The following is a 24,499-nucleotide window of genomic DNA, read 5'->3' on the forward strand; positions in this document are numbered from 1 at the left end:
TCCGCCCGGGAGGAAGGGGCGAGCCCTGCCCGGAGGCGCTGAGGGGCTGCGGACCCGCGGAGGCTCTGCGCCCGCCGCCGAGGGTCGAGCGCAGCCCCGAGGCCGGGCCCGAGCGCGGCGGCCTCCCGGAGCCCCGGGACGCGGCTTTTCCATCCCGCCCGCGTGGGGATCCGTTCCTCGTGGGGCCGTTCGGCCGCTCGGCTGCCGTGGGCGCTGGGCAGCCTTGAGGGGCTTTTTTTTTTCTTCTTTCCCTTTTTGTCCTGCCGCTCCGGCTCTCTTTCCCCTTCCTCCTGCTCCAGATGCCTTTTTTCTGCCCCTGCTCGTCGGGCACAGACGTTTGCAGCGCCGGCCGCGGCCGGTGGGGCTGTCGGGGGCGCTCCCCGGGACTGGGGCTCCCTGCCCTCGGCGGCTTTGGACGAGGGAGATTTCCCCCCAGCTCCTCGATGGGATTTTCCTGGCTGCTCGCAATGGACTTTCATTGATTCCTCCTTACTTCCCCAGCGTGCAGCGAACCCGTCCCCTAGGCGTATGTTTGTGCTAGTTCCTTTTTTTTCCCCCCATCCCCCCCCTGCTCTCAAACACATAATCTGTTAAAAAATGGAGAACGAAATTTTCACTCCGCTTTTGGAGCAGTTCATGACCAGCCCCTTGGTCACCTGGGTAAGTGGGGTGTCCTTTATTGTATGTGTTGCGGGGTTGTGTGTGCGGCCGCGGAGATGGAGGTGGGCGTTCACGCCGCGACGATCCTTTCTGTTCCAGGTGAAAACGTTCGGACCTCTGGCCGCAGGCAGTGGGACCAATCTGGATGAGTATGTGGCTTTGGTGGATGGGGTGTTCTTGAACCAGGTCATGCTCCAAATGTAAGTGTTGTTTGCTTCGTTTCGTTCTTTTCCTTTTCTTTTCTTTTTAAGGTAACTTGTTTTCTTTGAAAAATAACATGCCATGAATTTAAGAGACGTTGGGTTTTAAACCCCTAATTTGATTCTTTGGGTCAGAAAAACTGAGGTGTTTGAAGGATTGGATCTTGAAAGGAGTGTTCAGGGTAGATGCCCAGCCCATTTATAACAACCTGTAATTTTATCTGTTACAAATTAGAAGCTTGAATTCTTCATTCGGCCAGCCTTTTTATTGTCTTTTTTTTTTTTGGTGTGTGTGTGTTCAGTGTTGAAATTCAAAACACATTGTGTCTTTGATAATGTGGACAAATGATGGAGGGAGAGAGAAAGAAATATGAATCTAGTTTCCTAAAAGGGGGGGGGGAGACCTTACTGTAAAAGTTATTTGTGTTTGGAGCAGCAGTGTTTCCTATTAACCTTTTGTGTCTACGAATAAAATGGCATAAAACTCGAAACTGATGGGGCAGTAACAGATTTCAGAATAAATTCAAGCATTTCTGATGGATGAAGATTTACGGTAGCAAGCAATTTAAATACCTATAATAAGTTCCCTGAGATAACCTACTGTTACTGAAAAATTATTAGATTGCTTAGTATTGGGTGAATTGTTTAAAGGTATTTTCAGATATTTATATAAGTAACTTAAATTTTGACAAGATTAATGAATTATTAGGCAAATCTTTGCCCTTTTTTTTGTACTGGGGTCTGAAGTCTCATGCTTGCTTGCTAGGCTGGTGTTTTACCACTTGAATCACATCTCTAGCCCAGCTTTTTACTGATTATTTTAGAGATGGAGTCTCAAGAACTTTTCTGCTTACGCTGGTTTTGAACTGTGATCATCTGGATCTCAGTTCTCTAGGTAGCTAAATCACAGATGTAAGCCACCAGCCCTTGCCAAATCTTTGTCTTTTATGATATTTTATTGAGGTTTATTAAATAGGAATGTGTGCCAAATCTTTGTCTTTTATGATAGAGACTTTATTGAGGGTTATTAAATAGGAATGTATATTTTTTGAGATTGGAATTGAATATTGAAAGCATGTTTTTAGCTGAATCAATGAAAAGCTATTCCATTTTATCATAAGAGGTTTTATAGTGTACATACACTCATGTACATAAGTGTAGGTTACCAAACTGAATATTATACTTGTGCCTAAAATAATGTGTATGTACCCTTATTTGTCCTGAATAGAGCCTGATTACAAGGGTAGTTTGAAACTTTTGAAGACATTCCTATCCTTTTATATATGAGGGAATTTTATGCATTACACATACTTGTTTTTAGAAAGTAAGTCTGTTCTGCTGTAATAGCTGGACATATATCAGTTCAGTTTCGTGAAAATTAGTTTGTTTGATTTTTCTATGCAAGAGATTAGATGTCAAATCCATTACTAACTGTTCTCTGAACTCAGAGATTTGTGTATGTTTTTCCTGTACATGTTGATCTCACAGGGAAGAATTATACTGTTACACTTTTTCCAAAAACATTTTTTTTCTTTTTGTTGATTGTGGGCTTGAACTTACAGACTGGCCACTATCCCTGAGCTCTTTTGCTCACGAGTAGTGTTCTACCACTTTGAGCCACAGCGCCACTTTTAGGTGGTTAGTTGGAGATAAGAGTCTCATGGATTTCCTGCTGAGATTAGCATTGGACCTCAGATCTCAGATCTCAGCCTCTTGAGTAGCTAGGATTACAGGGGAGAGCCACCAATACCTGGCCCAAAACATGTTTTTGTATAGCCATCCAAAGAGAAAAATATACTGTCTTAATGTATCTAGGTGTATATGTGTATATATATATTTTTTTCTTAGGAAACTATACTGTCAGTATTATTTTAGGGTTAGTAAATATAAACAGCCACCCATGGAATTTTTTATTTGCAATATCCCACTGTTTCCTAAGCAAAATTTAGAGTGATGAAATGATATTTTAGCAATGATGAAAAATAACATTTTAATAAAAATAATGAAAAAAATATTAATATTTTAGGGAACACCTTTGACAGGAAGGTAGCCATTATGTTACATATTCAGAACTTTATCCTTATGTTTCTTTACTTGGTTAGTTTTAGACAGGAAAGTCTGAATTAGTGGGATGAATCCTTAAAAAAAGAGAGATGGGTTTGTAAAAAAAAAAGGAAAATATATTACTTTTACATTAATGAGTTTTATTTAGATGATACTTTTTCAGAAATATTTCAATTTTTTTTTTTTTTTTTTTTGGTCCAGTCGTGGGGCCTGAACTCTGGGCCTGGGCACTGTCCTTCAGCTCTTCAGCTCAAGGCTAATGATCTACCACTTAAGCCACAGAGCCACTTCCGGCTTTTTTCTTTTTGCTTGTGTGGTGCTGAGGAATCGAACCCAGGGCCTCAGGCATGCAAGGCAAGCGCTCTACCACTGAGCCACCTTCCCAGCCCCTATTTCAATATTTTTAATGCTAACAGCAAAAATGTGTCAACATGTTTACACTTTTAAGCACACTTATATTTAAAAAAAATACATATATGTTTATGTTGGAAATGATGATGTTCCAGAGTAGTGGTTACCAGGTTGTTTTTTGGAGCACTGGTTGCTTTCTAAACCTCAAATCCACTTCTGTTTTCAGTTCCACCTCTCAGTTTCTGTAGCTTTTTTCAATGTCCTCATTCTGTTCTGAATGACCTAAATAAGTTAAGGGAAAGGAAATTAGGGAAAAAAGAAAAGTAAGCTCTTGTTTTCTTAAATAATTTTCTAGAATCAGATCAATACATATTTACTTATATAATTTATTTAAGTGGTAAGGCAACAAAATAATCCATAATTTTAAAAGCTATATTTGGCTGCTTTTGAAATAGGATTTTTCTATACTCAGATAACCAATTTAATGCACCTTATTAAAGTGGCCTTCGAAACACTGTACCTTAAGGTTAGTTAGAATGTAAAAGTTAGCCTTTGTCTAAGTACTTACATTTGTTATAAAATCATGAGTGAGAACCATATGTAAATGAAACTGTTCGTATGTTTACTTTATGTTCCTTTTATTTGCAGTTCAGTAAACTTTGGGTTTGTAGGTTTTTTTTTAAAAAATCAAATCTGGAAAAATTACAAGTACTATTTCTTTAAATATGTGATTATATATATATGTATATGTGTGTGTGTGTATATATATATATATATATATATATATATGTATATTCCTCTTTTTGGAAGTCCAGTTACATGTGTATTAGGTTGGTTGAAGTTGTCTTAAATCTAACTGATACTTATGTCTTTTTCTTTTGCCTTTCTTGTCATTTCATTGGATAATCTACTGTGATACCTCTAAGTTTATTTTTTGGTCTATAATGTTTAATTTACTGTTAGTCATATGCAGCATGTATTTGATTTCAGACATTATATAGCTTAATCTGTAGAAATTCGTTTTTGTGCTTTGTCTTTTTAGCTTCTTAAACATATAGAATGCAGTTATAACTGGCTTATGTTCCATTCCTACTAATTCTGTTTGTGTCATTTCATTTCACTTTGGTTTTTCTTCTCATTATGGATTGTATTGTCTTGCTCTTGTAGGCTTGTGAACTTTTATTTGGTGTCATTGTTGAAATTTTGCCTTGTTGTTGGTTATTGGTTATATTTATATTCCACTGAATGCAGAAATCTTGAACTTTGTTCTGGAATGTAGTTAAGTTACACTGAAAGAGTTTGATCCACTCAGGACTTTTGAGTTTTCAAGTTTTGTTAAGCACTATTACTTTGTTATACTGTTGAGGCAAAATCCCTGTAGTAATCTGGCTAGTTCTGTTTCAGAGAGTGTTTATTGCACTAAATAGGTTTCCTCTTCTCTGTTCATGGCTTAGGAACTATTTCAAGTGAATAAGCTGGGTCAGTTCTTGGACTTAGTTTTGTTTCTCATCTATCAAAGATAACTGGTTTATTGCTTGATGTCCAGTGTCTTGAAAAACATTTAATATATTTTGTCTTTTTTTCTAGTTGTTTCAGGCAAGAGAGTGAATTTGATTCTTATTACTACGTTATAGCAAGAAGTACAAATCTGTTTTTTACACTTATTACGTTTTTGACCTACTAGTCTTTTCTTACTGCTTGATGTGACATAGACTTTCATTATGGAAGGCTTACTATAGAGTCTTCATCTAAAACATTTATTTGAAGAAGAATATTGATTAAGTTATTGATTCCAGTGTTGTCATTTTGTAACCAGATGCTGAAAATGAGGAGTTGACCTCAATGACTTCTTGTATGCTTTTGAAGTCTGTTCACTGACTTGGGATTTAGTATATTGAAAGATGCATCTTGGATTTCATTGAATAGCTCCTTGTATCGGGGAGAGAGGGAAATGCCCCTAGGAACTTGTGAGGAGACATCAGCCATCTTTAACTAATGGGAAGGGAGAAGCTATTTAGAAATCTTGGATGATAGACCAGCCGTTCTGTATGCTGCAGGGCATTTTCCTATTTCAGTCCTCATGCTAGTTTTAAGGCTTGGTAACAGTGAAACAGACATTATAATTTTTCTGTTTGAGAAACTAGTTTTATAACTGCTATTGAATATTACGACCTTTTAAGGAATTTATGTACATTTATAATCTTAGAGGGAGTGCTATTAACACTGTCTAAGCAGCTTAAAATATAAATGGGGTTTAATATTAACAGTTTAAATACTGAGAAAATTATTAGCATCAGAACAATGCTTGAAATTGATTTTTATGACTGAACCCATTAATTAACTCTAAAGATCTATATTTAAAATATTTTATCATTTTTATATACTTATATATGCTTTTTTTGTTGTTGTTCGGTCCTGGGGCCTGAACTCTGGGCCTGGGGGCTGTCCCTCAGATCTTCAGCTTCAGGCTAGCACTCCACCACTTGAGCTACAGTGCTACTTCCGGCTTTTTCTGCTTATGTGGTGCTGAGGAATCAAACCTAGGGCCTCATGCATGCAAGGCAAGCACTCTACCAATGAGCCACCTTCCCAGTCCCTATATATGCTCTTTAAAAATTACTATTACTTTATTTACTTATTTTGGTGGAATTGGGGACTGAACTAAGTGCTTTGAACATGCGAAGTGATTATTGTACATTGAAGTACAACCTCACCTGCAGCCCTTTTTCACTTTGGTTATTTTTGAAATAAGATCTTGCTTTAGTGAGCGTGAATCTTTTATTTATTCTTCCCTTGTAGCTGGGGTGACACACATGCACCATCATACCCAGCTTTTTCTGTTGAGATGAGTTTCATAAACTTTTTTGTCTAAGCTGGCCCTGAACTTTGATTATCCTTATCTTTGCCTCTCAAGTAGTTGGGATTACTGGAATGAGTCACTGATACTAACTCTGAAAATCTTTTTTAAAAATTAAAGCCCTAAAAACTGGGAGAGAACAAGGGAAGGGGTGATGTTGTCCCAAAATAAATATACTTTTAAACCTAATTTATATAACTATAACCCCTCTATATATCACCTTTATCATAACTAAAAAAATTAAAGCCCTGCCATTGTCATGCAATTTCTGCTCAAGTATCCTGGGAATCAGCTTCATAATGTGTATGTAAAAAAGCCACTTATTGAGTAGAGGCTGTTTACTGAGAAATGTTTTTTTTTGCCCCATCAAATCTTAAGATTTGGTTATTATACTAAAATAATCATAAAATAACAAAATGTATAGGTTTTCATTACCAAGTATGGTTATTGACTCTGACTTTAGGTATATGTCCAAAGTCCAGGCTCTCTCATTCTCTTCCACACACTGTCTCCCCTTGACCCAAGGGTGATATACATCTATAATGTCCCTCCTTGGGATAGACATGGGAAAGGGACCTGTGCAGACCCTGCAATTGGACTAATGGTGTTTGATCAAGACCATCCAAAGTTTCAGGTACCTAGAATGTCATCTAGAAAAGAGGTGTGGGGGTATATGAACACTTCCCTTTGTTTGCATAGCTCTTTAGCCAGTGGAACTTTATGCCCCAAGGAAGGCCAGAATGGGACTTAGAACATATCTCTGTACCTCTTGACCCTCCAATTCTGTTTTTCTGTTGGTAAATTAGAGATAAGAATTTCAAAGATTTGTCTTCCTTGGGCTGGCTTCAAACTGGGATCCTCAGATCTCAGTTTCCTGAGTTAGCTAGAATTGTAGGTACGAACCACCCTTGTCTAGCTAAAGATCATTTTGTTCGGTGGATAGTTTCTGAGTACTTACTATATAACAAACTGCTAGTTTCTGGGATATATTTATCCACTGGTAAGGGAAAGAAGCATGTAAACATGTTTGTATGATGTGTTACATAATGGAATCACTGACCTTGATAGAGGGTTGGCACAAAGAGGGAAGCAATGATTCACATGAAGAAAGATTTCTTGGAGTGGATGTGGCTCAACGGTAGTGCTTGCTCACTGTGTGGAAGGTTCTGGATTCAGTTTGTAGCACCACAAAAAAATAAAAATAAAAGGACTTCTTGTAAGAGATAATGTTTGGCTAGAGATGAAAGTTGACTACGAGTGATAAGGATGGACATTAGTTATAAACAGTGGGGATGTGAAAAGAATAATATTTTAATCAAAGACAAAAAAAAAAGCATGAAAAAAAAAACCAGAAGATGTGAATCTAAGTGGGGGAATCAGTAGGTTTGAGGAAAGTGGAAAGAATTTACAAGGCTGTTGGGAAGAAATCACAAAGGGAGGAAATCACAAAAGGAGTTAAAGATGAATACAATAATAGTCATGCAAAGTTGATGACTTACTTGAAATTTGTTAAATACACATTTGTAGAGGAGTCAGTCAGCATATTTGGGTAACCAGTAATCCTTATACCTGCTCAGAAACTAAAAGTCCTGTAGAATTTATTCAGAACTGGAGATTGCTTTTTCCTCCCAATTCACTATACTACAGAGTAGTTAATTTTTTTAAAATTTATTTATTTTTTTGGCCATGGGGCTTGAACTCTGGGCCTGAATGCTGTCCCTCAGCTCTTCAGCTCAAGGCTAGTGCTCTACCACTTGAGCCACAGCACTACTTCTGATTTTCTGAATGGTTTATTGGAGATAAGAGTCTCATGGACTTTCTTTTTTTTGGGGGGGGCGGGGGGGGGGTCCAGTTGTGGGGCCTGAACTCTGGGCCTGGGCACTGTCCCTCAGCTCTTCAGCTCAAGGCTAGCGCTCTACCACTCTTGAGCCACAGCTCCACTTCTGGCTTTTTTCTTTTTTGCTTATGTGGTGCTGAGGAATCGAACCCAGGGCCTCAGGTATGCAAGGCAAGCGCTCTACCACTGATCCACCTTCCCAGCCCCTCATGGACTTTCTTGCCCAGTCTGGCTTTGAATCCTGATCCTCAGATCTCAGCCTCCTGAGTAGCTAGGATTACAGGTGTGAGCCACTGGCCCCTGGCTGTGAGTAGTTTATTCTTTTTTTTTTTTTTTGGGTCCAGTCGTGGGGCCTGAACTCTGGGCCTGGGTGCTGTCCCTCAGCTCTTCAGCTCAAGGCTAGCACTCTACCACTTGAGCCACAGCGCCACTTGCGGCTTTTTTTTCTTTTTGCTTATGTGGTGCTGAGGAATGGAACCCAGGTCCTCATGCATGCAAAGCAAGCGCTCTACCACTGAACCACCTTGCCAGCCCCAATGAGTAGTTAATTCTTAAGTGATAGTTCAGAGGTTCAAGCAGAAATAAAGGAAGAGACTAGGTTTAGGTTTAGAAGAAAGAAACAAAAAGAACAGGCAGTTGTAGTCAGAGGTTGAAGAAATTCAGATTTTGGAGGTTCCAGTTCTGAATAGTGACTAGTACCAAGGTTAGACCATTGCTTATGTATAGATAAACTGAACATTAATTAAGATAACTAAAGCCCAGAAAGAGTTTCACTCATTAGTCTTTAAAAATCTATGATCTCATGTTCACAAAAAATAAAAATAAAAATTTAAAAAAAGATAAAATCTATGATCTCTTACTCGTAGAGACAGAAATGAATATTAATTTAAAAATTAAAATAGAAAGCTAGGCAACCAATAGCTAATTTTAACACTGTGGATACTGAAGAATAATTCATCTTGGGGAAGGAAGAAAACATAACTATGTACATAAACATAATCCTTGTGGCGAAATAAAAATAAACTGAGTGTGGTGACATGCTGGTAAATCAGCTACTTGGGAGGGAATAAAGGAGGGTATGGTTCATAAGGCCAGCCTGAGCAAAAGTTATCAAGACCTTATCTCAAATAACAAGACCTCTACCACTTGAACCATGTCTCTAGCCTTTATTTTTCGCTCATTATGTTGGAGATGAAGTCTCATGTCTTTTTCTGCCTGGGCTGGCTTCAAACTATGATCCTCTTAATTTCCCACTTGAATACCTAGGATAATAGGCACCAGCACAGTTCTTCACTTTTAAGCATAAACACCAAAAGGTCAACATCAATTACAGCTTTCTAAAAATACATCACTAAGAGATAATTCTGGAAACTTGGTAGAGTGAAAAACACTAGAAGTCTAGAAGACAATGGTATTGGTAGAATTTGTCGTTGTAGCTGTTTTGAAACTCTATTAGTAGCTCATGATTTCAAAAGGAAGACTTAGGTGATAAATTGAGGTTACACTTTATCCTCATAGAAGGTAGTTGTGAGTGTCTTCTGAACCACCTGCACAGAAACTTAAGGAGCCAAAATGAACCAAAAGATCCTGTCCTTTAAATAGCCGACACTGGTGCTCTGATTGCTATTAATGTTTTTAATCACAGAATTTAGAGAGGAAGATGGTAATTTTTTATTGCAATTCCACCCTTTGTTATAAGTCTTCTTCTCTAGCTGAAGTTACTTCAGCTTCAGGTATTGAAAAGGTCTGTGCCCTTGAAAAAAGATTTTTAGTCAAAATTTAAAACGAGGCTAGTTGCCATAATTACAATTTATTTTAGTTTATTAATGAAAATATATTGTACTCTGGAAATATTTTATATAGGTTTTCTTTGTTTGCCATATACAATTGTGTATGTTTATAATCCCAGGACTCCAGAGGATGAGGCAGGATTGTTGAGCTCAAGACTTGCTTGGGTTAGATTTGAGTTCAAAGCTGGTTTAAAATGGGGAATATGTTCAGTGATAAGAGACTTGCCTGGGGTGTAAAGGCCCTCAGCACTAGGAGGAGAAAAAAGAGACAGTGGTACTTGTCACTAATAATTAATCAAATATAATATTTAAATTACCCTAGGAGGAGAGTTCATGTTGACTATTATTACTGTATTTAAGTTATTAAAAAGGGAATAATACCCATAGTAGTTTGCCACTGATCAAGGAAAAACATCAGCCCTCTTCAGTATTTCTTGAGTCTCTAGGACTGACTGGAACTGAAGCTATTATTTATTACTCTAGAATACTGATTAAGAAAAATGAAAACAAACCTCTGTGGCTCTGTCTTCAATTTAAGGACAGTGGGTAAAGGTTCCATCATAGATCAATGCTGCCTATTGATCCTATTAACATTCTTCCATTTCAGTCATGTGGTCAGTTACTATAGAAATAAATGTTTTACTACCTTATTCAAAGAACTGGTTAGCATAATACTAAGTCCTTAGATCTCCATTCCAACAATAGAAAATGATTTGCCCAATATCATTCTTAAAGTGAAATCAGCAGACCCCAGTGATTCTGAAGATGATTGTCAGGTCAGAATTATTTCCATAATAATACAAACATGCCATTTGGCGGTGTTGAAAAAGCACTGGTGGCACAAAAGTAAAGATGCTTCTGTGCATTTCTATAATCTCAGCCCTCAGAGGCTGAGGCCAGGAGAGTCTTCTATGATAGGATAGCGTAGGTAAGCTACAAAGTGAGAGACCCTGTCTCTGTAATTAAATAAATAAATAAATAAATAAATAAATAAATATGGGTAAACTGACTGCACCTTGAGAGTTGAGAGAGGGTTTCTGAAACCAAAATGTTAGAAAATTGCTTTCTTGATATAAAGGGCTCACACGGACTTATGACAAAAATCAGCTCATATCTATAATCCTAGCTACTTAGAAAGCTGAGATCTGAGGATCAAAGATGCAAGCCAGCTTGGGCAAAAAGGTTCAAATGATTCTATCTCTGATTAACTAGTAAAATGCTGGGTTGTAGGTTGTAGTGCAAGTGGTAGTGTACTAGCTGTGTTGGGAATAAAAGCCAGAGGAGAGTGAAGTCCTGAGTTCAAACACTGCGACTGGCACAAAAATAAACAAAGGGTAGGTCTTCAGCTATTTTATCTAATTTAGATAAAACTAAAGTTAGTATTTGTATAATACTGGACTTTTACTAATTTTGAGTCTATTTGGAATCTGTAAAGCATTAAAAGATTCTAAAGCATTAACGATTTTGTGTTTGTTAAACTAATGAATGTAATTGTTGTATTGCTAGCTCAGTCTTGGGCTAATTTAAAAAATGTCAATTTTTTTCTTTTAACTTTTTTTTGTCTAGGCTTGGGCACTGTCCCTGAGCTCTTCAGCTCAAGGCATGAGCATGTGCTCTACCACTTGAGCCACAGTGCCACTTCTGGTTATCTGGTAGTTAATTGGTGATAAGAGTCTCAAGGGCTGGCTTTGAACTGAGATCCTCAAGTCTTTGCCTTCTGAGTAGCTAGGATTATGGGCGTGAGCCACCAGCACCTGGCTTCAACTTTTGAAGAAGTAATTAAGTATTATCTAAAAGGATAAATATATTAGAGGGGCTGTTTCTGTAATCTCTGTAGTGATTATATGTTACATACCTCTCTAATATGACTGGTCATTGGAAAGATTGAATGGAAGTATGCTATTGATATGTAAGGACTATATAAATGTTAAGTTGTATTTGTTACCTGTTATGCATGGTGATTTAATTTTTGAAAAGTTGAGATGGAAATTAAGTTGAAATAGTATCTTAAAAAAAAAAAGTCCCACGACTGGACCAAAAAAAAAAAAAAAAGTCCACTCATTTTCCTCTTGATACTCAAGGATAAGATATCTTAGTATTCAGACAGCCCTTAATTGTGATGCGCTTTACTCAGTTAAAGCAAACATTCTAGTTTATGGAAATTTTGTTAGATATGTAGATAACTTATTTTTTCACATGGTTTAGTGACATACAGATATTATGAGATCTCAAAAATTTAAAATAAAAACTATAAAACTAGTCATACTATAGTGGCATGGTGAGAAGCCTGAACACATGTACTAAAAGTGCTAATGGTGCCTAACCAGTACCATGTAAGCACCAACAGAGAACAGATGGTCCAGAAAACACACAACAGATTTGAAGCTGAATAGAAAAGGATAAAGCCATTAAAATGATCAGATTTCTGTTTCTCATAGATATTAGTCAATGAATAAATAAAGACATAACTCTTGGTTATCCAGGGACCAATTCTGAGAATAAGTGCTAACTTTTCCTTTATTTTTTCTCCTAATTTAAAATTGTATATATACAGTGGTAGGTAATACTATTACCTGTTTATTATGTCAGTGAAATTACTACGACTTGTCTTACAGGCCATTTATAAATGTGAAATAGTTTGAGAATCGCTTTTGCTACCCCCTTGATATTTAACTTTATTAGACAGATTTGGGATATATTTTAGGCTATTATTTACTAAAACATTGAAGGTATTTCATTTTCATCTAATAAAAAGATAGCTAGAAAGATAGTTGATTTGAGTTTATGTTGCTTTGGAAACAGCTGCGTATTAGTAGGAAGTAGTACCAGTTCATAATCCATGTGTTACATGGGTATCATTTAATAGCTTATCTTTTATTTTAGAAAAAGGCTTTTCCAACGGTATGTTCTGTAAAAATACTTTCAAAAAAACCCTCATAAATCTTCCTTAATTAAGATTATTTTGAATTAACATTATTTAGCATTTAAATATTAAATAAAATGAAAGTCAGGGCTGGGATATAGCTCAGTGGCAAAGTGCTTGCCTAGCAAGTGCAACATTCTGGGTTCCATCCCCAGTACCAAAAAAGAAAAGACAAAAAAATACAGTTAAAATGAAAGTCAGAATATTTAGAATACTTAGTAGATTGTACTTTCTTTTTTAATATTTTATTTTATTGTAAAAAATGCTGTACATAGGGGTTACAGTTACATGAGTAAGGGAGTGAGTACATTTCTTGTCCAGCATTGTTACTTCCTCCTTTATTTTTTTATTTTTTTGGTTGCTTGTGGGGCTTGAACTCCGGGCCTGGGCGCTCTCCCTCAGCTCTTCAGCTCGAGGCTAGCGCTTGACCACTAAGCCAGTGCCACTTTTGGCTTTTTCTGTATATGTGGTACTGAGGAATCGAACCCAGGGCCTCATGCATGCCAGACACTCTACCACTGAGCCACTCTACCACTGAGCCACCTTCCCAGCTCCGCCTCCCCCCACCCCTTTTTGTTTTCCCACTCTCCCTTCCCTCCACCATTTTACTCCTCCATTTCCACCATTTCACTCCTCCATTTCCCTCATTCCTGCCCCCCACCAGTTGTAAAATTCGTTTCTAATATAGTATCTTGTGGGTATCATTGTTGCAATGGGTCATCCTGTGTCCTTGTTTCAGCATTTTGTTATTCCCCTTCCCCTCCCCAAATTAGACAAATGCATATACAAGATGGAGGGTACCAAAATCAAGTACAGTGACAACAGGGGATACATCATAGGGGAAAAAACATTAAAAAAAAGAAAAAAATCACATAGTACATTAAAAACATCAACAAAGAAAGACCTCTTGTGTCCATATCTTGGGGTTCATGTCGCTTTGTATCATCTTACTGTACTTTCTTTTTAAAGAAGCATGGAGTCATCTAGATTGTTTGCTGACTATTGAGATTTTATTGTATATATCATTAAATAAATATATATGAATTAGAGTTTTTCTGTCTTTACATAAGATGCAGCCTTTTACCTTTTCACTTTATTTTAGTTTTTACTTATTTTAAACTTTAGTCTCATCAATATTTTATGATGCAGTCTTTTACCTTTTCATTTTATTTTAGTTTTTACTTATTTTAAACTTTAGTCTCATCAATATTTTATGATGCTGTGAATCCTGGCATTGAATTTTAGGTATAGTATAGCTTCATTAAATGTGCTTTATACAATCAGGCACAATTACTAGTGTGTGTGTGTGTGTGTGTGTATGTTTTCTTTTTTCTTTTTGCCAGTCCTAGGGCTTGAAATCAGTATCTGGGCACTATCCCTGAGCTCTACCACTTGAGCCATAGCACTACTTCTGGCTTTTTCTGTGTATATGGGACTGAGGAATCTAACCCAGGATTTTACGCATGCTAGGCAAGCATTCTACCACTAAGCCATGCTCCCAGCCCACAATTACTAATATTTTCTCCTAGAAATAAGTAAAATATACAAGGTTCATGAAGAAAATAATTATATTGTGCTTTTCAAATATACTTTAAAAATATTTTCCAGGATTATAAGAATTAGTTAAGACCAAAAAGTTTCAGAAGTGAAAACCAATAATGATGTGCTTACTCTTTTTCTCTTTCTTCCCTTACATCACTTCTTTTTTATGTATGTGTGCGTGACTATATAGTGTGTAGTATCTGTGTATGTTTACTTCCTGATAGTTATAGGTAAGATTTTATCTTTCTGATGTGTTTCTCTATTTTCCCATGTCCTGCTAATATTGTTAATTGTTTAGTTAGTTTCTACAGCAGTGTTACCATGAGATGTTGACTAAAAAGCTAGGTGTTACTGTTCCTGAAGTTACTCTATTAATTTGCCTTTCTGTAAATTCATCCTTAAATATTTTCCATAAAGTTGAAATTCAGGATTTTTCACAAGATTTTTCCTTACATAAGGAGATTACATCCTTGGGGATAAAGGGTCCAGTTTTCCATGATTCTAACATATGTCAGTGTGACCCTTAACTCAGATTAGGCATATATCAAATAGGAAACTTGAACCGTGTAATTGAAAGTTTATTGCTTTGTGGATTCATGCCTAAAAGTGCTTGGTGGTTGTCCTGTTCTCCCAAGTCAAAAGTATATGATGATAGATTATGATCAGTCCAGTGATTCTAAGGAGGTAGGAATTTTTCAGTTCTAACATCATACTAAAATAACATTCAGTCAGATACAGGGCAAATGAACACTGGGAGCCTTGAATGCTAAATAAGCCGAGTTGACCAAAGGACTCCATTATTCTTTTGTACTTCTAAATGAGTCTACAGGTTATAGAAATTCCTCATATCTCTCTTACATATCAAAGATAGGCAGAACAGTTTCATAAAAAGAAAATTTTGGGAGCTGGGAATGTGGCTTAGTGGTAGAGTGCTTGCCTTGTATGCATGAAGTTCTGGGTTCAATTCTCAGAACCACATACAGAAAAAGCTGGAAGTAGTGCTGTCGCTCAAATGGTAGAGCACTTCCCTTGAGCAAAAAGCAGCTCAGGTACAGTGCCCAGACCCTGAGTTCAAGCCCCAGGACCGGAAAAAACAACACAAACAAAAACACAAAACCCATGTTTTTTAACAAAACATTCTTGAAAGATTTTAATCAAACCATACTATTTTCTTTTGCAGTATGGCCCTTTTAACAACAAACCAAAAACCAACTTTTGGTTAGTTCATAGAAGAGCTTTATACAAAGCAAATTTTCAGATTGCCTGACAACTGAATGAATTTTGAGATACCATGTGAAGAATGTTAGACAAAAAATTTTTAAAAATATGAAATTTTTGAGAGTTGGACAATACAGCTCAATGGTAGAGTGCTTGCTTAGCCCTAGGTTTGATCCCCAACACTACTAAAAGCAGTAACAACCAACTTTACTTTGGGAGGGAAAAAACACTTAAAAATTAATAATAATTTTATGTCATAATAATATAGTATTACAAAATTTGTTAAATGGGAGTGAAGTAATAAGCTTCTAAGAATACTGTTGTGCCAGACGCTGGTGGCTCACACCTGTAATCCTGGCTACTCAGGAGGCTGAGATCTAAGGATTGTGGTTAAAGTCAGCCTGGGCAGGAAAGTCTATGACTCTTATCTCCAATAAACCACCAGAAAGCTGGAAGTGGCATTGTGGCTCAAATGGTAGAGCGCTCGCCATGAGCTGAAGAGCTCAGGGACAGCACCCAGCCCAGGGTTGAATCCCCATAGCTGACCAAAAAAAAGAAAAAAAAAAAAGAATACTGTTGTATGTTGTCATAAAAAGAATACTGTTGTATGTTGTATGTTGTCATGTTGTACACACACATAAATGGGTGTGTACACTATATGCACAGTATGTTTTAACATGTATACATTTTTAGAGGTTATACTGATTTTTTTGGTAGTTACCCCCTGGAGCTTGCCTCCCAGCCAATATTCAATATTGTTAATTTTAAATACTCAGTTTTATAATAAAATAATATTGTGATGAACTGATAAGGAAAGATGAATTATGTTTAATTTGATTACATACTATCAACAGAATTGGGAATATGCTGGAGTAGTATAATAAAACTATGTACACATAGGTTTTATAGAAGACATTGCTGGAGCTTTTCTGTCAGTCTTCTCTTTGTTTCTTTTAAATGATACTTTTAAGAGAAAAGTCTAAATAGTATAAAAAAAGAACCCTATGGTCCTTGGTGAATGACAGTTTGATCTTCCATTTCCTTATTTATAGTAATTCTGGATCCTACTATTTTGTAGGTCTGAGTATTATGAGTATATAAACAAGAGTAGTCATTGGTGAGAAGCAATATGAAAAGTTTTCCCGTAAATAATTAGGGAAGTAGAAATTAAAAGAAGGCTAAAGAACTAATGAATATCAATGGTTGCCAGTGAAATTTAAATAACTGTAGGTATACGTAACATTTCATTAGTAGGGTTGTTTCTATTCTGTTTTCCTAGTTACAATTATACTTTTCCCCACAGTGATAGCTTGACTACTAAACCAAGCTTTTATACATTAAGTAATTTGACCAGTACAATAGATACTCTGAATATTTGCTGAACTCACTGACTAAGAATGTACTGGAATTGACTACATTAAACAAGATTTTCCCTTCAGCTGTCTGGGTTTTTAACCATGACTTCCTGGCCAATCTGCTGTTTGTCTTTGTTTTCTGTGACACGTGATCTGACTTCTGTGATTCTGTTTTTATAAGTTAACTAGTTCTGGTTCATACTTCTACATCAGATACCCACTTTTTCATTTAAATTCTCTTTGCCTCGGCCTGTGCTTTTTTTCATTATTTCCCTTGCAGTAAAGTTAGATTCCTTATTTACCGATATTCTCCCTTTCAGCAGATCTCAACTATAGGTTAGGACCATTCACTATTAAATTGATTTTAAAGTCAGACACTTTAGAGGGGAAAATCTGTACTAGGCTGTTAAGTGAGTTAGACTGTCATCTCATAATTTTTGTTAGGAAACCTAGTTTTTAGAATACTATGCTTAATTGCTAATTTGTTCTCATCTTCATCTTCAAATAATAGGAAATAGGTAACTTTTTTTTTTTTTTTTTTGGGCGGTCATGGAGCTTCAACTCTGAGCTTGGGCACTGTCCCTCAGCTCTTCAGCTCAAGGGTAGTGCTCTGCTGCTTGAGCCACAGCGCCAATTCTGCCTTTTTCTGCTTATGTAGTGCTGAGGAATTGAACCCAGGGCTTCATGCATGCAAGGCAAGCACTCTACCACTGAGCCACCTTCCCAGCCCCGGAAATATGGTAGCTTTTAGAAATAAAAGTTTCAGTGTGATATGATCCCTGTGTCAAGGAGCTTTCAGCCTAGGAGAAAATGAGAGTAAAAATAGCAGTTAGGGTTGGCAACAGAGGCCCAAATCTGTAATCCTAGCTTCTTGGGAGGTAGAGATTGGGAGGGTCGTGGTTGGAGGCCAACCTGGGCAAAAAGATCACAACCTGGGTCCTCATCTCAATCAATAGGGTAAATAGGATTGCTGTGGTCTAGGTTGGGCTAGGCAGAGAAGGGGCGGGGAGGGAAAGAGGGGGAGAGAGAGCCAGAGAGACAGAGAGGAGAGAGTCAGAGAGAGTGTCTCAGAAATAACCAGAGCAAAAAAGTGGTAGAGTGCCTGTCAATCTAGCTTGAAGCCATACACCACACCCACTCACACATGTGTGCGAGCGCATACATACACACACACAAACAGAGGTAACTCAGTATTAAAACACTTATGCACAAAATCTTGGAAGAGTTGTTAGAACATTGGAGAGGTCTGAGATAATATGTACTCTAGGATTTTGATAGTGATTATATAACTACATTTTCATATTAAAGAAAAAGGATCAAATGAGAGTTAGATGTTGGGAAAACCAGATAATATTTAGCATCAATTTAGATATAGAATAAGAAGGGAGCTTAATATGTTCATTAGCATTCTGTTACTGTAACAAAATACCAGATTAAATAAAAACCAGAGAAAGTTTATTTTGGATGATAACTTCAAAGGTTCCAGTCCAAGGTTGGTAGGCCCTACTGCTTTTAGACCGGTGGTATAACAGAACAACATGGTGGGGAGTGGGGAGTACATGTTGAATAAGCTCTTTGCCTTATGGTGGGTAGATGGTGGGAGCACAAAAAGGCAAGGAATATGGGTCACATTGCAAATATCTCCTTCAAGGGCATGACTCCTGTGAATTAAGACCTCCTAATAGCCCCCCCCTTTTTAAGCATTTTTACTGCATTTCTACCACCTTAAAATAGTACCACGCGGGGGACTAAGCATGGGCTTTTGGGGCACATTTAAGGTCCAAACATTCACAGAGGATATTATTCAGAAAAGTACAGCAAAAATTATATATTAATGATAAAACCTTAAAAGCAGTTCCATTAAATTCTAGAAAATAAGATAGGAAAAGGCACATTTGGGATGGCATGATTTTCCCCCCTCAATCCTTTAAAATAAATGCAGTCAATTAGAAGTGCAACATTTAAAAATCCTATCATTTTCTGCTATATTTTAGCAATGATAAAGTAGATAATGTGGAAAAATAGAAAAAAATCATAAAACCAAAAGCTCAAATAAGAAAAAAATTCTTGGGCTGGGAAGGTGGATCAGTGGTAGAGTGCTTGCCTTATGCATGAGGCCCTGGGTTTGATTTCTCAGCAGCACATAAACAGAAAAAGCAAAAATTGGTGTTGTGGCTCAAATGATAGAGCGCTAGCCTTGAGCTGAATTGCTGAGGGACAGTGCCCAGGCCCAGAGTTCAGGCCCACAACTGACCAAAAAAAAAAAAAGAAAAGAAAAAATTCTTCTTTTTTTGGGGGGTGGGGGGGTCCGGTTGTGTCAACCTCTGAAGTAACTAGGATTACAAGCATGAGCCAGTGGTGCCTGGCTTAATGTTACTGAGATGATTTAAAAAACAGAACAAAGGAATAGGGCTTGTCTTCCTAAAGTGAAGATACAAATAAAACTATAGTAATATTAAAAAGGTTTTAAAGGCACAAGAATAAACAAATTTAGTGGAACAGAATGAACTTCCAAAGTAGACCTACACTTATATGGAAAGCTGTTTTATCATGGAGATTAGTGGGAAATAATTAGTTCTTTAGTAAGTGATATTTGAATAATTGTGTATTAATATGGGAAAGCTACAATCTGTTCAGGAGGACTTTTTTTTTAGTCAGTTATAGGGCTTGACCTCAGGGCCTGGGCAGTGTCCCTGAGCTCTTTTTGCTCATGGCTAGGGCTCTACCACTTTGAGCCTCAGCTCTACTTCCAGTTTCCTGGTGGTTAATTAGAGATAAGAGTATCACAGACTTTCCTGCTCAGGCTGGCTTTGAACTACAATCCTCAGATCTTAGCCTCCTGAGTAGCATGATTGCTAAAGAGCATTATACAAAAATTGGTAGCTTTCATATATCACCAATGTCCTGTGAACAAGTAGATTTTAAAAGTAATACGTTTACTTTAGTAGCAAATCTTGTAAGGCATCTAGTAATAAAGCTAATAAAAATCCTGGGGAAAATTATAAAAGTTTTGAAAAAGAGCTGAATGGCAGGACATAGGTAAGTAGGTAGGTAGATAGATACAGACAGACAGACAGAGACAGACTATGCTCATCAGTGGGAAGACTCAGTGCTATCAAGTTGTCAATTGCTCCTTAAGTTCAAAGACTGAGCTTATTTCAATTGAAATCCTAGAATTTGATTTGTTGGTTTGTTGGTTTGTTTATGTACATTCTGACAAATTGGTCCTGCAAATGTTAAGGGCTATGAATATTAAAATGAATTTACAAATAATTTAGTTGAGGCTTCTTGCACTACAGACATCAAGGTACTCACAACTATACTAGTTAAAGTAGAGCTGTTAACATAGAAATATATAAAGTAGTCTGGTGGAACATTAAAAAAAAAATAGAGAAATTAGCCTGGCTCTTGCATAAAGTGGATACATTGAAATGGTAAAAGTCAATTATATCTGGGGGTAAAATGTCACACTACTGGGTGAATTAGCTATTTGTATGAAAAAAATGCCATATCTAATTTATAAAATGAAATTCCAGGGAACAAAAGACCTAAGCTTTTTTTTTTATAACTCATCTCTTTTTTTATGTTTTTGCTGATTTTACACGTATCAGATGCATTATATTAATTGGAAGCTCAGAATACATGTTAAAGTAACCTGTGTTGGTGCAGATTATTGCACATTCTTAAAAGAAAAAAACTGTATTATATGATTAGTTTTAATTATCCTTCAATATAATTTTACTTTTTCAAATTTCTTTCAGTAATCCTAAATCGGAGAGTCAGAGAGTTAATAAAAAAGTCAACAATGATGCTTCACTTAGAATTCATAATTTATCCATTTTGGTGAAACAGATAAAATTTTATTACCAGGTAAGTAGTTCTTTTTTTAGTTTAATATTTTAATAATAACTTACATTGTTGTGTTATTTACTGTCACTCATTTACCAATTTTTTGTGTGTGTGCCATTCCTTAGGGTCTGGGCTTTTTTGCTCAAGGCTAGCATTCTTACCACTTGAGTATAGCTCCACTTCCAGCTTTTTTGCTGGTTAACTGAAGATAGGAATCTCATGGATTTTCCTGCCCAGGCTGGCTTTGAATTGTGATCTTCAGATCTCAGCCTCCTGTGTATCTAGTATTACAGGTGTGAGCCACTGGTGCTGAACCATCCTGTAATATTAAATGCTTATCATTTATCAGATCCTTTAATCTGTTTGCTGGATAGTCTTACAAATATTAAGGTTATAAGCAAGTACTTCATTATTTTCTAATATTAAAAATAACTGCTATGTATTACCTATTTTTACAACCCTTTCCTAGTTTCCTGAAAGGATGCTTAATGTGATTTTGTTAGCTAATTGAATTATGCTTTTATAGAGTATGCTTTTTTAATGGTCTTTAAAAAGCAAACAAGCAGCTGGACGCCAGTGGCTCACACCTGTAATCCTACCTACTCAGGAGGCTGAGATCTGAGGACTGCAGTTCAAAGCCAGCCCAGGCAGGAAAGTCCATGAGACTCATAAACCACTCAGAAAACCGGAAGTGGTGCTGTGGCTCAAGTAATAGAGCACTAGCCTTGAGCTGAAGAACTGAGGGGCAGCGCCCAGGCCCAGACTTTTCAAGTCCCACGACCGACAAAAACAAATAAATACATAAATAAGCAAATATAAAAAGCAAACAAAACAGGGGCCGTGGTTTAAGGGGTAGAGCACTTGCATAGCAAGCATGAGGCCCTGAGTTTTAAATACCAGTATTACAAAACAAACGGCATGTGTATTTTATCTTTTCAGTTACTAGCTTTCTTCAAGTTACTAATATGCCTCTGAGAATCACTATAGCTTCATTGCACAATGCTTGGCTTGGTACAATTTTAAATGTTTAATTCTATGCATTTTTTTTGTTTATGCTGTGATTCATTTCATTCTTGAGTTAAGTAGAAGTGTACTTTTAAGTTTTCAAGCATGAGATTTTTTTAGTATTTTTTTTTTTTGTTAAAGAATATGATTTATAGGCTAGGAATGTGGCATAGGTGGTAGAGTGCTTGCCTAGCATGCATGAAGTCCTGGATTTGATTCCTCAGTACCAAATAAACAGAAAAAGCTGGAAGAGGCACAGTGGCTCAAGTGGTAGAGTGCTAATAACCTTGAACAAAAAGAAGCTCAGTGACAGTGTCCAGGCCTGAGCTCAAGCCCCAGCACTGGCAAAAAAAAAAGAAAGAAAAAAGAATGTGGTTTGTATGATGATTCTGATTCTTTGACATTTTAACTACTTAGTTTAGCTTCATTATTTTTGTATCTGTACCAGCTATTGAGAATGATGAGTTGTCACATCCTTTTGTACTGGGCTTACCAAAATTTTCATTATATACTTTAAAGGTATATTAATAGATACAGATGAGTTTAAAATGGTTAAATCATCTGGGAGAGTTGGATCATTTCCCAGTAATTGCTTCTATATATTTTCTTTATAAAAATGGTTTAAATTTTAACTTTTTTTTTTAACAATGGTTTTAAAAATTTTACTCATTTCTTTTTCCCCTAAAAGCTATATAAAATTATATCTTTCGTATGTATATAAAATTGCAAAAGCCAAAGTTAGTGAATATCTTTGTTTTCTTATGGAGTAGTTCAGTGACCTTAGAATGCCCCATTTGTTGTGCCTCCCCTCCCCCTTGTATGCAGTCTTGGGCTTTGAACTCAGGGTGTGGGTGCTGACCCTGAGCCTTTTGATGGACTTTCCTGCCTGAGCTGGTTTCAAACCATGATCCTCAGATCTTATCCTCCTGAGTAGCTAGGATTACAGGCATGAGCCATCTGTGCCTGGATTAGAATGTTTTAATTCCAGTCATTCTGTCTTATACTTGGAAGTTTTTTGTGTTTTTACATTTTTGTTCTTTTTTTTTTTTTAATGTCTTTTGTGTGTGTATTGGTCTTGGGACTTGTATTCAAGGCCTGGGCTCTGTTCCTGAGCTTTTTTTTGCTCAAGGCTAGCCCTCTATCACAAAAAGGCACATGACCTTTTCATTCTTTTTTCTACAAATATTGAAAGCTTTTTTTTTTTTTTTTAAATCATAGTCATGTTTCTTCAGATCAAGCCACATTTTTAATCCTTTCTCCCATGATTTTCTCTTGTATCTGGCAAGAAGAACACAACATCTTTTAAAAGTTCAGAGAGAGGGCTGGGAAGGTGGCTCAGTGGTAGAGCACTTGCCTTGCATGCGTGAGGCCCTGGGTTTGATTCCTCAGCACCATATAAGCAGGAAAAAAAAAAAAGAAAGAAAAGACATAGATATCAATAAATGTTGTAGTATTTAAAAAAAAAAAGTTCAGAGAGAGCATTTTGTTAATAAAGTTTCTCATTATTTATTTGTCTAAACTTGCCTTTATGTCACTCTTCTTTGATTTTTGTCTTGTGTTTGGTGATAAGAATTAAACCCAAAGCTTCATACATGTTAAACATGTCTTCCACTGAGTTACCCATCTCACACTCACTGGTTCCCCCCCCCCCCCCCCCCCTCCGCTTTCCATGATATTGGTGGAAAACTCAAGGGCTTATGCTCGCCTAGGCAGTCATTCAGCCACCCAGATGTACCTCTAGCCCTTAGCTCATAAATAGTTTTTCATAAATAGTGCTGTTAGGCACATAGCTCTTAGTTGACAATTGTTTTTCTCTGAATACTTCCCACATTTTATTATTCTGTCTCTGCTTCCCTTTTACTTTGAAGGATTTTGCTCCCTCTTTCTTTCCTTCCTTCCTTCCTTCCTTCCTTCCTTCCTTCCTTCCTTCCTTCCTTCCTTCCTTCCTTCCTTCCTTCCTTCCTTCCTTTCTTCCTTTTTTTTCTTTCTTTCTTTCTTTTCTTCCTTTCTTCTCTTTCTTTTTTCTTTGCAGCTTCTGAGGCTTAAACTCAGGTCTTGGGTGCTGTCTCTGAACTTTGTTTTGCTGAAGACTAGTGATTTGCCAGCTCCATTTCTGGTGTATTGGTGGTTAATTGGAGATAAAAGTCTCTCAGACTTTCCTATCTGGGCTGGCTTTGAACTTTTGAACTTTGAGATCCTTAGATCTCAGATTCCTGAGTAGCTAGGATTGCAGGCATGAGACACCAGGGCCTGACTTTGGTAGTCTTAAGTTTTGCTGCTAGTTTAACATGTCTTTTTCCCCTCTTGTTTTTGGTGCTATTCCTGAGATTTTAACTTAGGGCCTAAGTGCTGTCCCTAAGTTTTTTGCTCAAGGCTAGCATTCTACCACTTGAGCCATAGCATCCCTTCTGGCTGTTGGGTGGTTAATTGGAATTTAGAGTCTCGCCAACTTTCTTGCCTTTCTTGGCTTTGTATCATAATCCTCAGGACTCATCCTCCTGAGTAGCTAGGATTATGTGGGCCACTGTACCTGGCTGCTTTTAATTCTTTCTTTCTGATATCCTTCAGATAGTTCAACTAGATTACATTAGTTTTTCCTCCTTGTTCTTTCTTGCTTATTGAAATTTTATTTATTTTTTATCTTTTGTTGGTCCTAAGGCTTGAACTCTGGGCCTGGGTGTTATCTCTGAGCTCCTTATGCTCAAGGCTAGCACTCTACCACTTGAGCCACAGCACAGCTTCCAGTTTTTTTGTGATTAATTAGGAATAAGATTCTCACAGACTTTCCTCTCTTAGAACTATGATTCTCAGATTTCAGCCTCCCGAGTAGCTAGGATTATGGGCGTGA

The 24,499-nt window shown here is 37.0% G+C and overlaps 1 protein-coding gene across 10 annotated transcripts in view; it reads left to right on the plus strand.

Moving 5' to 3' along the window:
* Positions 1-283: 283 nt before the first annotated feature.
* Ccdc88a (coiled-coil domain containing 88A) overlaps positions 284-24,499 on the plus strand; it is a 127,858-nt gene continuing 103,642 nt past the window's right edge. For all 10 annotated transcript variants that reach the window (XM_042691155.1, XM_042691157.1, XM_042691162.1 and 7 more), the window contains exons 1-3: positions 284-660; positions 760-860; positions 20,559-20,667. In XM_042691155.1, coding sequence (XP_042547089.1) covers positions 598-660; positions 760-860; positions 20,559-20,667 — 273 coding nt within the window. In that variant the 5' untranslated portion in view covers positions 284-597. The remainder of the gene's footprint in view (positions 661-759; positions 861-20,558; positions 20,668-24,499) is intronic.

The sequence above is a fragment of the Dipodomys spectabilis genome, unplaced genomic scaffold (assembly GCF_019054845.1).
Source record: "Dipodomys spectabilis isolate Male_0828 unplaced genomic scaffold, ASM1905484v1 ptg000141l, whole genome shotgun sequence".
Classification (NCBI taxonomy): domain Eukaryota; kingdom Metazoa; phylum Chordata; class Mammalia; order Rodentia; family Heteromyidae; genus Dipodomys; species Dipodomys spectabilis.